Genomic DNA, 16,055 nt, shown 5'->3' with positions numbered 1-16,055 from the left:
GATTCCAGTCTCCCGATGTCCCAGATGATGGTATTGGCCGACGATGCCCGTCCTTTGCAAATTCAGTCCCGTCAACCAACAGGGGAGGCCAAGTAAGTAGATTATGTGAAAACCATTCTCCAAGAAAGAGTTACCTTGCAGTCAAACGGTTGCATAGCATACAACTATACTCTAAGAGTTTTAAACAAGACTTTCGCAGTTTCATCCTCTCCGTCAGTGAAGATAATAGAGACCTTTTCTCGGTCCACGTTACAGTTTGTGCATCTCAGTTAAGAGTACAGTTTTAAAGTTTGCCGTCTGCAATCTGTTTTAATCCTCTCCTCACTTAACCACTTAACCATGCACTGAGCATAAATGGACGAAAATGAAAATGCAAAAGTATTTTAGTTGGACGCCATTTTTGATCTTTTTGTTTTTGCTTTCCGATCATTGATTAGTTACACTTCGCTACCATTACTCGTATTTCATTTGTATGCGAAAACCCGGTTTTCACGGAAAAGCCAATAAGACACAAGAGAAGCATAGTAACAAAAATTTTTTCAACAAATTCCAAGAACAAAAAAGGAAGGAGCCAAGAGTTGTGTGAAACCTGAGTCATATGCTATGACGTAACCCAATTGTGTTCACAACAAGGTACATGTAACCAAAACAATCACGATTTGTCGTGCAGATCAACACGATAGATTGATAGAGTCACGCAAGACTGGCCATCTGTGACCCGTTGTAAGAGACAGTCACGCAACACGCGCATGAATGATTTTTCTAAAATATCTGTAACTAGAATCTGTTTTAGAGAGCTTCGTTATTGGCTCTAATAAAGTCGTTTTAGGTATGGTCTAACACCTTATGTTATTCTATTGAATATCACTGAGGTCCATTGCGACTTTTTGACGTACTTGCACGTGAAACGTGGTCAAGATATGCCTCAGTGATACTACTCATTTAAAAACCAATAGGGTTAGATAAATGCCTTATCACGCAGGGTGTTGTTTAAAATCACGTGCACGCCACGGGAGATTGAATTGACGTGAGCTGTATTTACCATAATACCATGACAAATATCATAAGTATCATAATTAATATTGAGGATTGTTAGTATTGACACCCAAGCACAAGTTATCGTATGACGAGGTATGACGAGAAAAGCATAATTCGTACACCCCTCTTCTTCATCTGTGTGAATATAGATCATCGGAAGTTATTACTTAAATTCATTATTTTTTGTTAAAAGATTTCATTTGAAGATGAAAAGCGGCGGACTTCTAAGAGTTCAAGCTGGAATTCTGAGCCCAGGGGTAAGTTTTTTTTTTTTTTTTTTTAAACTGAAACAGTCATTATGTAATAGACGCTCGCAGACCTATTTTGACGTTTCTTCAATTCTTTCGAAAATAGTAAATAACATGATTATCCTGGTGCATATTACTGGCTTAGAAGTACTTATCAGGGTTTGGGTTAACTACTAGCGATAGTTCATCATCTGTTCGAATTATTTATGTCAACCACCTCTTAGTTAGATCAGCGGAATTAATCGAAATCAATCGAAATCATTTGAATCGACGATTTTGGTTACTCCTAACTGTTATGACCGCAATTTTGATTTCTCTTGAAGATTAAAAAAACGCATTCCTATTGCATAAAGGATTATAATTTCATCATATTTTTCAAACACAGAACATGCAATGGAGAGATTCCTCGTTTTCATCTCCTTGAGAGTAAAAATTCTCCCGGTGCCATCATTACAGTGCTGTAAAAACTGTGCTCGAGATAAAGATGACGATTTGATCTTTGAAATCGCACAATTCTGTTAACAGCAAAGGCGACTGAGAGATTCTTTTTGATGAGCTTTATCGCCCCTTTCGGTCCAAATGTATTTGTTACTTTTTTATTTCACCTTCTAGGCAACCTACAAATGCGTGCAGATATCTCGAAAAACTAGAGCCGACGAGGTCGTAAAGATGATTTTGTCCAGTTATGGTAGCGATGCACCGCCTGAGAAGTTTGTCCTGGTGGAAAGATTGTCAGATTCAGAAGGTAAAAGTTGTAGAAAATCATGAAATTGTCGTGCAAAATCTGCATTTAGATAACTAGAAGAGTAAGAAATGAAAGTTTGGATAACACGTCTGAGGCAACAGTTCTAGATTGCAATGGGTTTGCTTTATTTCGCAATTTGATTGGTCCAAAATCTCCAACCACCCTCTCAGCCAATCTGATGCATTCTAAAGCCAGTTGTGACTTGTTCACTTGTCATTCACGTGCTTCACGCCGGTTTCCGTCTTAACCATCTTCCCATGAAAGTTGTCTTTGTTTTGATTGACCAACATTGACCAACATTGGTCGGCTTGTGATTTATATTTGTTTCTGTTTTACGACACTCAGAAAATTATCTGAACTAACGCAGAGATCAGTAAAATTCTCGAGCATTCTTCCCTCTAATAATATTTCTAATAAATCATCTTCCTTTTCATCACGGTCTTGCATAGCTTAAACAAGTCTTTTGTCTTGCCCTTTTTTTTCAGCTGGTCGTATCCTAGAGGCAGACGAGTATCCGTTAGAAGTACAGTCTCGATGGGAGACTGGTGACCAAGGAACGTTCACTTTAACTCAAGCCGAGTTTGAGGTAATCATTGTTAACAGTTTCGAACGTTCCCAAAAATTGAATCTCTATTTGGCAAAGAGAAATGTTTTGTTCTAGGCGTGGGACAGCGAAAACAATCGCAACATTGATGGATGGTGTACTTTGCCCTACCTGCAATCTAACACCCCTGCGAGGACTTAAATCTCAAACCTTCGATGTAGCACTCGGTTGCCCGACCAACTGGGCTTCGGAGAACTCGCGAGTTAGTTACGTCTTTTAGAACGTTCATCTATGAAAAGTGTGTCAGTCATACAGCTTGGACCAGTCAAATAGAAAGAGTCGGGGGTAAAGATTTCGTGCTCGGCCGAAAGATGAAAGATGTTCGAGGTGTGCAGTTTCCGGATTTCTTAACTAGTCGGGTTTGAAAAGATTCAAGACCCGATGAAGACATGCTTTGCGCACCCCCCCCTCCCTTGCCCCGTCCTCATAGTCATCTATGATGGTGAAATTAATAGCCCCTTTCTTTTGACTAGGGTATCCTTCTTAGTGACGAAAAGAACACCACAAGTGCTAGCGACCAAAAAACGACCTCGTCCTCTTCAGAAACAGAAGACAAGGAAAATAAGGAGGAAGTAAGCAAGCGCCGAACTTCGATCGATGCGCTAGATTTGCAAACTGTCAATCAAATCAAGCGTAAAGTTTCTCAGATAGACAATTTGAGACATAAATTCCAGGAATACCATGAATTCCACGGAAGCCACAGAAGGACCAGTCAGTCGAGTTCGAATGAAGTATTAGTTCAAGAGCCCAAGAAACGCAAAGTTTCGCAGATCGATCTCTTCAGGAGCAAATTTTTGGCGTATTATGGCGGTAAAATGGAAGGACCTGGCGCTTTGGATCCGTTGAGTGAGATCGTGAAGGCCAGCGAAACTGCTGGTAAAAATGGACAGAACAAGAAGTCGCCTCCATCACGATCACCTTCGGCTGAACATTCTGATGGTGAAGAACTACCGCGTTTCTCATCTTCGCCTCCTCCTTACCTCCGTGATAACAACAACAATAATAGACACAAAAGCAACAGCAGTAAAAACAACGATGTCTCACGTAAAGACTTAAATATTGTAAACATTAGGAAGGATTCTCCTACCGAGACATCACATCTACCACGTCTCAGTTTAGCAAGTGTTCTTCAGCGTTGTAAACTCATTACTGTGATTCTTAACAGAGAAGCGGAGGAGTCCTGGGGCATAGAGCTCGTTCACGTTACAAAAACAGGCTCTTCGGTGAGCCCGAATGACATCAATGAGAAAGATTGTGACGAGGAGAAAGTAGTTTATGTTCAACATAATGGACCCGGACAGAATTCCATTATAAACACGTCTTGCGCAGGCAATGTTAGTAATCAGTTGTCTGAGCCGACCTCGCCCCTCTCCGAGAGCTCCTCAGGCTCGAGTGAGCAGGAAATAACAACCATTCTAGGAACAAATGATCGATCAAGAACTGTGACGGAGAAGTTGAATGGAGACATGCGCCATATTGTTCACAAACAGAACCTTCACAGAAGAATAGGAACCATAATTAAACCCAATATTTTCCAAAGTCCTAACTTAAGTCCCACCTCATCGAGGCCTGATTCAGCATCTACATTGCGACCTACCAATCCCCTTCCACCAAGACCTTCTTCTGCACTTGCGCAATGGAAGAAAGAGGGCAGTCCTCAACCTCGTCCCGGTGTACGCATTGTGGCACTGACGGAGGGAGGGGTAGCGGAGAGAAGCAAAGAATTGGCTGTGGATGACTTAATTGTTGAGGTAAGGAAATATGGTTGGGATGGTTAGAAATACGTCTTGTTCATTAATTTGTATTTAATTCTCTTGAGGTCGAAACTCCATCCCTAAACAGCATACTGCGAGCTTCCAGGTATCTTGCAGGTCACTTGCGATGTTTAATATAAAATCTTAAAATGTTCCATAAGAATTGTCAAGCACAGCTCCCCTTTTCTCTTCTTGTGATTTAAATTTCCCGTCTTCAACACTGGCCTTTACCAGGAGTCATGCAACCAATGACCTTTTCACCCGCATACTAACTCAGGTTCGTGATTGTTCTTCAGATAAATGGCCATTTTGTGCTCAATTCTCCACTAGAACCTGTCATCGCTGCGATGAAAGAAGCTGATTCAGTGTCTCTTGTTGTGGCAAGATCCAAGCTCTCTGAAGTAAAACCAGAAGTAAGTACTTGCCACATTTAAGTCAGCTATATCTAATCAGAGTATTTCGAGCGAGTGTCATAAAAGCAATCGTCAACCTCGTTCCTAGGGTCTCTCATCTTCACCTCCCCCTGGAGCGAGAGAGGGACTGGAAGATGAGAGACCCTGGGAACGAGGTTAAGCAATCGTTGGGTAGTCACAGCGACCACTCAGAACAAAGGGGGTCATCACAACTTGTTAATGAGCCAATAACGATTCAGATAAAAACTGCTTGTAATCGACCTTTTGAGTAAAAAAACCTGAGTGAGCTTGTTGCCGGATTAAGTCCAGTTTTGTATCTCCACGGTCGCGAGGGTGGCTTGAGATTTTTAGATCAACCAGAGGGCGAAGAATGAGGGGGCAACGTAATTCCGCATTTCTTTTAATACTCATTGAGAATTGCTTCTTAGTGACACAGTAAGTTGTACCTACCTTCTGAACAAGGCCACAAGTTGGATCACCCCCATTCTCGCTTTGAAATTCACGCCACGAATCGTCGACAAAGGAGTGGCATTATCAGCTTCCGCACGTTTAACAATTCATCGATATTTTTTATTTATATTAAGCATACCTTGTGTCACTCACAGTAATGCTATTTTGACGGACAATTCTCTTACTCTCCATTATTTCCCTCTTGTAGGAAGAAGACAACAAAACTGATTACAAAGACGACATCAAAGCCTTGACGCTACAAATAAAGAATCTTGTTACTAAAGTCGGCGAAATGCAGAGCGATTTGAAAAAGAAAGACGACAAAATAAAAACCCTGAAGAAAATGGTCAAGAAAAATAGCGGGGATGGAAAAGGGAAAATTTACGAGTCTGTTCAAGTACTTGTTTAACAATCTGTGAAAAGCATCCTAAAGCGCGTGTAAAGGATGCTTTGGATGGGCGCGGTAGGCGAGGGGTACACCAACGCCTCACAAGCATTATTTGGCAAACCAGTCTGTTTTACAGGACTGACAAGTTGTCATTCTTGTCACCCCTGCAAGAGAAAGAGAGGGTCATAGGCGCCACTCCACTCCCCTCCCCTCCCCTCCCCTCTCTTGTCCGGGTGTGTGTCGACCAGGTTTTAACTGATATAATTCACATTCAACATGAGGAAAGAATTGGCAGATAGCTTGGCATCTTCCCAAACAAACAGAAATATTTAATACTTTGACATACTCTAATTAGGCATCATCGATACATCAGAAAACACTAAGAGCATGACCTTGACCTTTGAATAAAGGCTCACTTCATTCAACGCAGTAAAAAATATATCAAATATTTATGTCCACATCACACAAAAATTCAACCTCGCGAAAAATTAATTTTAAGGACAGTAAACTAGATATTACTTACTGTCGCAAAGAGAGCAAAAATTTATTCCTTAGAGAACGTAATGAAATAAAAGCGACGTAAAATTACATTTTAAACTTACTCAGACGAAAATAATAAATTACATTGGCAATAAAGAGTATACGTTCAAGCAACATCAAAGTAAGAATAAATTTGAAAACCGTGACAGTTGGTCATGTTACAATAAACACAATGTTATATTGCATACATTTATAAAATAAATTTAAGATATCTACAATGAGAGTTTGTCACTGTTTACATCTGTCTGTTGACAACTCTTTCACCTATCTACAATAATAATTATTTTTAGTTTTATTTCAAGGGTATGGTTTTCTTCCTTCCGTGCAAGTATCTTCAGCGCCTCTCTTTGGCGTCGTTCGTCTTTTTCCGAACGAGATTTGACGAGGGTTGACAAGGGCTGAGGGAAGTAGTTGACAATAGTTGGAAGAATTGAATGTAAGCACAAGAAGTAACGACAGCCTACGAAGGCTGACGAGAGTTGACGATGATAAACGGATATTGCCGATAACTCCCCTGAGCTTTCTTTGGGTCTCCTTGAAACCAAACATGAGTACAAGAGTTTCCTGTTCATAGCTTGACACTACGTTGATGATAAAACGTTGATGATTCGAGAGTAATTCACCTTCAGAATTCATTTCCAATGCTCGTTGTCAACGCTCTTTCTAAAAAGCAATGATTCTTTGTATAGTCTATCCAGCGGACGTCCACCATGTTTTCATGGTGGCGGTGAACATGGTTTAGATTTAATCCGCCGATTTCCAAACTGCTGTCTCAATTCCATTCGCCGAAGCACCAGTTTACATCTTTTGGAAGCCGCGAAATATTCTTCATCGGCGGCATTGGAGTCTTTCCTTAGCATCTTCGGAAGCCAAAGTACCTTTGTCGTAAATTTAGGTGAAACATTCGGCTTAATTTCGGAATCAGATTCGGAAAGTTACTTGCTGAGGAAAGACTCCAATGCGGCTGATGTCCTCTGAACAGAATTGATGTTTCGTCGAATGCGGTCGCTAACACTGGAGGTTTCCTTGGAAGAGAACGACTGAATTTTCATCTCTCTGTTGATGGTAAAAACAAATAAAATAAGTTGGTTTCTTTAAAAAAAGAAGAAGTGATTCTCCAATGGCACAGTCTTCGCTGGGTTTTAGCACCTATTTCAATGAGAACTCAAAGTTGATGCACGTGGCATTTTCCAACGATGGCAGTTTTACAGGAGCCTGAATTTTAGTGAACTATACTTATAATAACTATATAATAACTATACCTATATAGCTATCTAACCTGGATTTTAATGAACTATAGGAAAAAAAGAAAGAAAACAGAGAGATGTGATTAACTAGTTGCAACTTATTTCTACTGAAGATTCAAACGTTCCTCCTTCATAAACCCCCCCACATTCTCCATCTATGTCATTTATGAGCCCACACTTTCTCGATCAGCGGAAGGGGTGTACCAAACAAAAATAGGATTAAAAAGATCATAAAAAACTCGCGTTTTGTTCAAATCGAAAATTTTTTTCTCAGAAGTTCCTTTTTTAATGTGGACTTTTGAATGACAGAATAAAAAAAATTGTGACACGGGCACTTTAAGGTGCTGACAAGGAGAATTTGTTTAACAATCAAGAGCTTATTTGGTTATTGATGTTTTCCTATATTCTTGTAACCTTACTGTGTAATTGAGGGGGGTACCGTAAGGAGAAATCAAATGCCTGTCATTCTCAGGGATCAAAGGCTAAATAAAGGAATTATATTAGTTCCTGAAAAGTTCGACGTCTGAACTTGGCCTGGGTGGTAAAATCCAGTTTATTCGACAGTCAATTACGAAATTGCTTTAACGTCGACAAGACAAGTCCTCTAAGAGAAAAAAAAAACAACAACAATACGAATAGTTCAACATACTTTAAAAAGCTGGCACTCTTATCTTTATCCGAAGCTTCCTTTGCCTCCAGTTTCGCGTCTTCTTCCTGGAAAGAAATACGTTTCAAGATGAGATTAGATAATAAGGAAAAGCAAGGACGTGGAGGCATTTTTTTTTTGTCTTCGAACTCTCAATTGCTTCACGGGTAATTCTCCTATATCCTGACTATGGTTCTTTTTGTTCAACCCACGTGACACATGACATTTGTAACGCCGTTGATCCCAACAGTGTGTTGACCTTGTTCAAGGTACGCTTAACCAGTTTTTAGGAAATGTACGTTACTTACTTTGTATCGCTTAATATTTTTACATTGTAACGTTACTTACTTTGTATCGCTTAATATTTTTTCCTCTTTGCTCATCCCGCCATCTAGGAAAGTGCAATGAAATTGATTTTACAAAGAATATATATTAAGCGTTCAAATGGGATTTTGTCTCGACTTGCAAAATCCCCGCATATTTCACCTCCGGCTAAACTTGCGATATGCCTTCTATATCCTACAGATAAGATCTTTTTTCGTGTTTTTTTAAGTGGTCGAGGACTGGTTGTTAAGTCGCTAAAAGAAAAACTTTGCATGTGTAGGATTAGTGGTTCCATTTCATTTGATAAAATTTCAATTGTGTCGAAAGTAAATCCGTGATTATTTTGGTTTTACTTTAACTCGTTCTGTGATTGGTCATGAAAATTGACGCCATCATCTCAACCAATCGGGTACAAAACTAAAACCAATCGTGACTGCGTCACCCGCGTTTTCCCGCGCTTTTGACAGTTTGCCTCATTTTTTCTCATTGGCTAATAATGACGTGTACCTTAGTTCTGATTGGTAGGCGTGATTACTCTGGTTTTGGTATTTAGACAATCAGTTAAAAACTGCTCTACTCTCTGTGATTGGTTCGGAAAACTCGCGCCAACTTGACAACCAATCAGAAACTAAACAACAACCAATCACCACTTGTTAACTCGCGTTTTCCCGCGCTTTAGGTTGTTCGTTTGTTTTTCCTTGGAGTTCTCATTGGCTTTCTAGTTATGGTTTTCCAACACTCGATAGAAAAGCACTCTTCAAGTTGTAATTAAAGGATAGGAAATGCATGGAATGGCTGAGTGGAATAATTTGGTGAAGGGAGACATCACTTGTCTGGTTGGCAATGTATTGATATTATGAGGAGAATTCTGTCTTGGTCACTCCTGAGAGTGAAAAATCGTACTTAGCATTATCCATCATCGCGGCAAGCCGTTTCTGCTTCTCATCATCGTCCATGTGTCTGTTCGAATGAGAAAAAGAAAATTGGAGGTTTCTGATCTGTTTATTCACTGAGTGCACAAAGGTCACTGGGAAAATACGAAAAGAGTCCTTGCTACGTCATTCTGCTGTGTTCTTGTTGGGGGTACTAGGTTCTTTGTATTAAAGAATCATAATTGATCTACAAATGAAAATGAAAGAATTGATCTTGGCTTACCTAGTGACTGCTGATCCCCTTTTCTGCTGTGGTTTTGCTCCGGGGGGTGAAGAAGATCTCCTTGATTTTTTAGGAGGGGAGGGTGAAGGTGAATGATTTCTCCTCCCTGCTGGTTTTGCTCCGGGGGGTGAAAGAGATCTCCGTAATTTTTGAGGAGGGGAGGGTGAAGGTGAGTGATTTCTCCTCTCCACTGGTTTTGCTCTGAGCGGTGAAGGAGATCTCCGTGATTTTTTAGGGGGAGATGGTGAAGCTGAGTGACTTCCCCTCCCCACTGGTGATCGGGATCTATTCCTTCTCCTCCTTAATGGTGAAGCTGACGAACTTCGTCTTTGCCTTCTGTCATCTCTCCTCCCATCTCTTCTCCTGCTTTGTGGTGATTTTGATCGCGACCACATTTGAGGCTTTCTTTTCAAGGGAGATCTAAAGATATAAGCCGTGTAACCCATTAAGTTTGCAAGAGATTAGTCTTTGCGTCTCAAGCCGCGAACGTTTTGGTCGCCATCGCAAATAGAAATATTCTTGGCGACTAAATTTATAACGCAAGTCTCCAAATTCGAGGCCACTGTTCGCCAGTCATTTAGTAAGTTGTAACTTTGTGACATGTCATAACTAAGTTTTCATGGTCTGAAGTCAAACTGAGATAAACTATTTCATAAAACAATTACTAATGTTTTCTTCATACTGCTTACTCCAAAGACATGCTGTGTGTTCAACGGTTAAGTAGGTCATGTAATATAGCCCAAAGCGTTATTCTTTCTCTTTCTTGTAACCTAAATTTTATTCCAAGCGACCAATTCATGATTTGAGGTCGCCAAATGGCGGCTTTGAAAAAAGTTGAGCGGCCCTGTTTAAAAACGTTTTAACCCCTCCATTACCTGTGCCTGTTAGAGTAATGGTCTCCATTTCTGTAAGTCCTTCTCGCATCCTCATCGTCAATTCTTCTTCTTCTTCTTCAGAGAAAAATTAATTTAGCACAATTTTATTATCCTTAGTTTAATCTGAATTGAACAAAGCCCATCAATTGCTGAGTAAATTATCTCAACCCTATCATTCTTGAATGAAAAACAATCATGAGAATAAAGGATGTAAATATCAATTTAAGAAGCTGATTGTCAAACAAATTTTTTACCACAATTGGCAGAAATATCGCAACCTGATTGGCCAATTTGCCGTAGTCGATAAAAGTACAGACAACACTGCTTGCCTCAAAGTGTCACGTAACGTGTCACGCACTGAAAGAACCGTTTCAATTGACGTCGATATTGTGGTAAAAAACAAATCGACACTGGTTTAGCTTGGTCTGTACTCTTATCAACAACGATATTCGTCTTCGCAGTGGTCAAAGTTTGTTACGGATTCACTTGGCTGTGCCTCGTAAGTTCACAACATTTTGACCACTGTGATGAAGAATATCGCTGTCGATAAGAGTACAGACCACACTAAACCATGGTCGATTTTTTAACTTTTTTGTCAGTACCAGAGAAAATGTCAGGGGAACAGCGTGGAGAGTACGAATACTTATGTGTTTTAGGATGTAAAGGGTAAAATAATACAGTATATGGAAAATCAAGGTCTTGAGCCAGACAATTTCCGTTCATAACATTCTCCAACAGGGCAAAATTACTAAACTATGTTTGGTTATCATGAAAATATGAAGTTCATATATTTTGAACTGCGGTTATAGATACGTATGATGCACGATTCTCGCAGTAGAGGATATCCATTGAGCTAACCGCCTCCCAGTTAGCCCAATAGAAAGAGCGCTGGACTGTTGTGCGGGAGGTCGAGGGTTCGAGCGGCGGCCAGACCAACACTCAAGGTCTTAAAATAATTGAGAAGAATTTGCTACCTTTCTATAACATCAAGAAATGGTTAGATATTCTAGTCTTCTCGGATAGGGACGAATAAATATAAATGGAGGTCCCGTCTCCTGCAGGGTTGGGGTAGGAGACGTTAATTTCCCACACACGAGATTACTGTGTGATGGATGTCCTCCCCTGGGGTGGGATGGGTGAGAAGGTGAGATCGATAGACTGAAGCGGCTGCCAGAGGCGCCTGATATGCTGACATCTGTTCTCAACCTTACACTGCACCCGTACTTCAGCCTCTGGGCTGCAAGTGGTCAGATATAAACTAATTACTACATTACTAGAAAGCGCTATTTATGCAAAAGCGAAAATCAGACTTGAAAAAAATCAGGCCTGTACGGGATTCGAACCACTGACCTCTGCGATACTAGTGCAGCGCTCTACCAACTGAGCTAAGAAGCCAACTGGGAGTAGGCCGTTAAGTTGATTCGTAATAGACGCTTGATTTTTTTCAGGTCTGACTTTATCTATTGCATAAATAGCGCTCTCTACTGCGAGGATCGTGCATCATAGGTATACTATGTTTACTAGCATTCTGACTGATTGACCCTTTAGCCCCCGGAAGAGACCAAGAATATATTATTTCTCCTTAAAATACCTACACTTTATAAAACAGAGAGGTGACAGGGTCTATGGAAAAACAAATAATAAATATCACTGGTGTTAATGAAAAAGCACCTTACCTTTGTGAATGTTGCTGATCCCCGTGAAAACCATTTATTTCATCCTTTCCATTTTCCAATGATCTCCTTTTCTTGCTTTCTCTTTTCCTTTCTCTTTCATCTTCCTCTGAGTCACCATTGTTATCTCTGTGTCTCTCATTTCTCCTTTTCTTCTTTCCATTTAACATTTCCCTTGAATTTTCATCTGTATCACTACTTCTTCTTCTGTCTCCAGCATTTCTTTTTTTCCCATTTTCTCGTGTCACTTCCCTTTCATCTTCTTGTGACTCACCACTTGTGTCGGCATGCTTCTTCCTTCTCTTTTCCTCTCTTTCTCTCTTAATTTTCTTTTTCTTATCTTTCTTCTTCTTCTTCTTTGACTTCTCCAAATTGGCTTGAAGCATTTGTTTTAACTGCTTCATCTTCACAGGATTATTGAGCAGTTCTTTCCTTTTCTCCTCCTCTTTCTTCTTGATCAAAAACAGTGGATCATCACGCACCTTAGCTGCCAAGTCATTTGCCGTGTTAGCTGCAGTGTCATTCATGAAGGAAGCACCTGGGGCAGATGATTCCTGCAAGAGAAATACAGGGTTGTCATTAACCCTTTAACTTCTTGAAGTGATCAACATGTAACTTCTTCCTCTAATATCCATACATTATCCAGCAAACAGGTAATGAGAATACTCAAACTTATCAGGTAGAAGTTATCTTGATCTAACACCAAATTCTGGTAACTAATGAATAAGGAATTTTCAGCAGCCTGAGGGGAGAATTAACTTTCAGATCTTGGGTTAAGATCATTTTGCACCAGCTTCTATATAAATTGTGATCAAAGACAGAAAATAAGTACCGGTAATTTTAAACTGATTCTGACATCATCCTCAAAAAATTCCAGTATTCAAATATGCCCCAAAATGCTGGAAATCACGTCTCAGAGAGTATCAAACTCAATTTTTCTTCCACACTCCCTGAGAAGGCCCTATTGCTTTGCAACATGCAATACTTGCAATGCAAGCATAATTCAATCCATCCACCTATTCAGTTCAGGTATAATTCTCATACATTTCCTGCTGACAACCCTGAATATAATTCAAAACACAGGGTGTTGCTAACAGCCCAATTCTTGTAAATTTCACAATCTGCAAAAAGGCAATCACCACATGATTGTAATTTAGGGTTTTATAATTTTGAATCTCTCATAGTTTTTAAAGTTGAAAGTATTCCAACTATGCTGAACACGGCACCAGAGCAATATCATTGGGGCTTTCTGACCAATCAAGGTTTGAACATTTCTCTGAGCATTTTAAACCCCTCACCCTTCAATTCCCAGATGTGATTAACGAGTAACTTCTCCCTTTAGCACTTATACATTATTCAGAAAACAGGTAGTGAGAAAATTCAAACTTATCAGGTAAAAGTTCTCACCTTGATCTAACACCAAATTCTCATTATTAATTTACAAGAAAATGTGTAGCAGTCAGAGGGGAGAATTCACAATCAGATCTCAGAACTTCAAGGGTTAACCCCGGGAGTGACTAGCATCTAATTTCTCCTTACAATATCACCCCTGAATCACACATTAGAGTTGTAAGAATAACGAAAATGATCAACAACTACAGAAATTCTTGATTGATAAGCATATTTTCCTTGTCAACATTTCAAGGAAATGTATAGAGAACAGTGTGGAGAATATGCATACTGATTTTATGATGTAAAGAGTTAGACTATACCTCTTCATCATCCTGTGCCATGGGGTCTACAGCCTTGTCAACAGATTTTCCCAGCAGATACAATTCATGATCAACCTGGCCTGCAGCTGCAGCATACATCCAGTCAAGACGCTCTCCTTTTTTTCTGATTTACAATTACAAGATAAAAAAATTACCACAAGGTATAACTAACAATTAAGATCCCAATCTCTGGATTCTTTTAGTGTAAAAGGTTGATGAGATTGACACACCAAGAAACTATCACCTATAGAAATGGAGAGCACACATTTAATTTTTTTTTTTGTATAAATGCACTATTCTTTTTTTTAATTTAAAACCCTTTAACTCCTATGAGTAACTAAGACAGAATTTCTCCTTACAATATAATAATAATAATAATGATAATAATAATAATAATAATAAAGTTCTTAAAATGCATTATACATAAGTCTCAATGCTTTTACATAAGATTTAAAGTAATTACAAAATACGATAAAAATTAAACTATAAATTAAAAGCGATTTTAAAAAGGTGAGTCTTGAGCCTGGTTTTAAAGGAATCAAAGGTTTCGGAATATCTTATAAAATCAGGAAGTTTGTTCCAAAGCATGGGGGATGCGCACACACAAAGGATCTGTCGCCATAGGTAGAGGTTTTAGATCTTGGGACAGACAGATTGATGGACCCTGAGGAATGGAGGGAGCGGACAGGTGTATAGCGAGTTAACAGATTTTCCAAGTAATCAGGAGCCAGATTAAAAGACCTTGAGGAACAGAGAGAGCGGACAGGTGTATAGAGAGTTAACAGATTTGCCAAGTAATCAGGAGCCAGATTAATAGACCTTGAGGAACGAAGGGAGCAGACAGGTGTATAGCAAGTTAACAGATTTGCCAAGTAATCAGGAGCCAGACCATAAAGTGCTTTATAGGTGTAGAGAAGAATATCAAGCAGACAAGTCTTGAGAATAAAGGAAAATATCAATTAGGGGATTATTAGTTGATCAAATGCCAAATTCTCTGATCTGGCATCATAAGAATTGTATGGCAGACAATAAGGAGAATTATTAACTAGATCTTGGGAGTGAAAGGGTTAATTAACAAGAAGACAGGCTCATGTTCTTATTTTACTTTATTTTACACACTGTTACTCACTTTCCTCACTATTTATCAAGGAATCGAAGAGGGGGCAAGTAGCATAGCCAATCATGTTGCAGCATTTTTGGACAAATGATGGTAGATTTTTACCAAGATCTGATTGGTAAATCTTCCTTATAGCTGCTATACAGTTCCTCGTGAATAAATGTTGTTTGTGAGAAATTTGTGTTATATCGAGATAATCTTACCAAACTTTCAAGTCTTTCTATTCTCATCACTTGCTTGAAGAATAACATATTGAAATTGTGAGGAGAAGTTACATTTCGATCACTTCTGGAAGTTAATCCTTTAATTCCCAGAAGTGATTCACATTTAACTTCCCCCTATCCAGCAAACTGGTAACGAGAATGCTCGAACTTATCGAGTAGAAGTTATTTTGATCTAACACCATTTTGTCGTAACTAATTTATAAGGAAATTTGTAGCAGGTAGAGGTGAGAATTAAAAGTCAGATCTTAATGGATTGAAGAATGCAGCAAACTTATCGAATAATCGGTACAAGCTAACAGTTGTGGGAGTTTTCATGTGATAAACTCTTTTCTCAGAAATCAGTATCATAAATAACTTCTGTAGTTTCCCATAGCTTCACTCACTTGGCTATTCCTTGCTCCACTGCATGTCTCTGCATCCCTTCTCGAGCTCTCTCCTCCTCCAGCTCTTTCCGTAGCTGATCGATCTTTTTCGCCTCTGCTTCGGCCTTCTGCTCTGCTTTCCACACTTTCTCCACATTTCGCAACGTTTGTGGATGCCAACTCTTCTTCAAATTCTGTTTGAAACAGAAGAAAGGGTCAAATAACGAATTACTTATATCCAGATCCTCTCAAAAATACTTCAAATAGGCCCAATCTCTTGGTATTTTAACTTAAATCTCACCAAATCGCCTCCCCCCATGATGAAAATTTTTACGTTCGTTCTCTCCGCGTCAAATGTGTTTATTGTAGGCAGCGGAAGCATGCATTGTCGCATGCGTCAAAAATTCGTTTCCAGTGTCCATGGGTAAAAAATAATCAAACATTCTGATCTGTAAACATTTTTGACACTTCTTGCAAATTTATGTTCTAGAAGAAAAGCGTTTCCTTGATCGACCCGAACCCATTAATTTTTCAGAGATT

General features: G+C 39.4%; 2 protein-coding genes across 7 annotated transcripts in view; one reads left to right on the top strand and one right to left on the bottom strand.

The window, feature by feature from the left end:
- Positions 1-6,475, top strand: part of LOC111333327 (uncharacterized) — a 25,307-nt gene extending 18,832 nt beyond the window's left edge. For all 5 annotated transcript variants that reach the window (XM_088745947.1, XM_022938873.2, XM_088745948.1 and 2 more), the window contains 7 exons: positions 2-92; positions 1,232-1,295; positions 1,899-2,031; positions 2,517-2,617; positions 3,109-4,386; positions 4,686-4,802; positions 5,461-6,475. In XM_088745947.1, the coding sequence (XP_088602073.1) occupies positions 2-92; positions 1,232-1,295; positions 1,899-2,031; positions 2,517-2,617; positions 3,109-4,386; positions 4,686-4,802; positions 5,461-5,661 (1,985 nt within the window). In that variant the 3' untranslated portion in view covers positions 5,662-6,475. The remainder of the gene's footprint in view (position 1; positions 93-1,231; positions 1,296-1,898; positions 2,032-2,516; positions 2,618-3,108; positions 4,387-4,685; positions 4,803-5,460) is intronic.
- LOC111333328 (uncharacterized) lies at positions 6,164-15,948 on the bottom strand. 2 transcript variants are annotated; one of them, XM_022938875.2, is made up of 10 exons: positions 15,817-15,948; positions 15,537-15,709; positions 13,813-13,936; positions 12,104-12,654; positions 10,428-10,502; positions 9,553-9,972; positions 9,301-9,357; positions 8,422-8,464; positions 8,077-8,141; positions 6,164-7,236 (listed from the first exon to the last, which is right to left on the bottom strand). In XM_022938875.2, the coding sequence occupies exons 1-10, from the start codon at positions 15,907-15,909 to the stop codon at positions 7,116-7,118; spliced, it is 1,722 nt and encodes a 573-aa protein (XP_022794610.2). In that variant the 5' UTR covers positions 15,910-15,948; the 3' UTR covers positions 6,164-7,115. The 2 variants fall into 2 exon arrangements, with proteins under 2 accessions (XP_022794610.2, XP_022794611.2); XM_022938876.2 differs by having other exon boundaries at positions 10,428-10,499.
- Positions 15,949-16,055: the final 107 nt, after the last annotated feature.

Source organism: Stylophora pistillata, chromosome 14, assembly GCF_964205215.1.
Source record: "Stylophora pistillata chromosome 14, jaStyPist1.2, whole genome shotgun sequence".
NCBI classification, from domain to species: Eukaryota; Metazoa; Cnidaria; class Anthozoa; order Scleractinia; family Pocilloporidae; genus Stylophora; species Stylophora pistillata.
The sequence above is the reverse complement of the archived record's forward strand: the minus strand, read 5'-3'. Positions and strand labels throughout refer to the sequence as shown.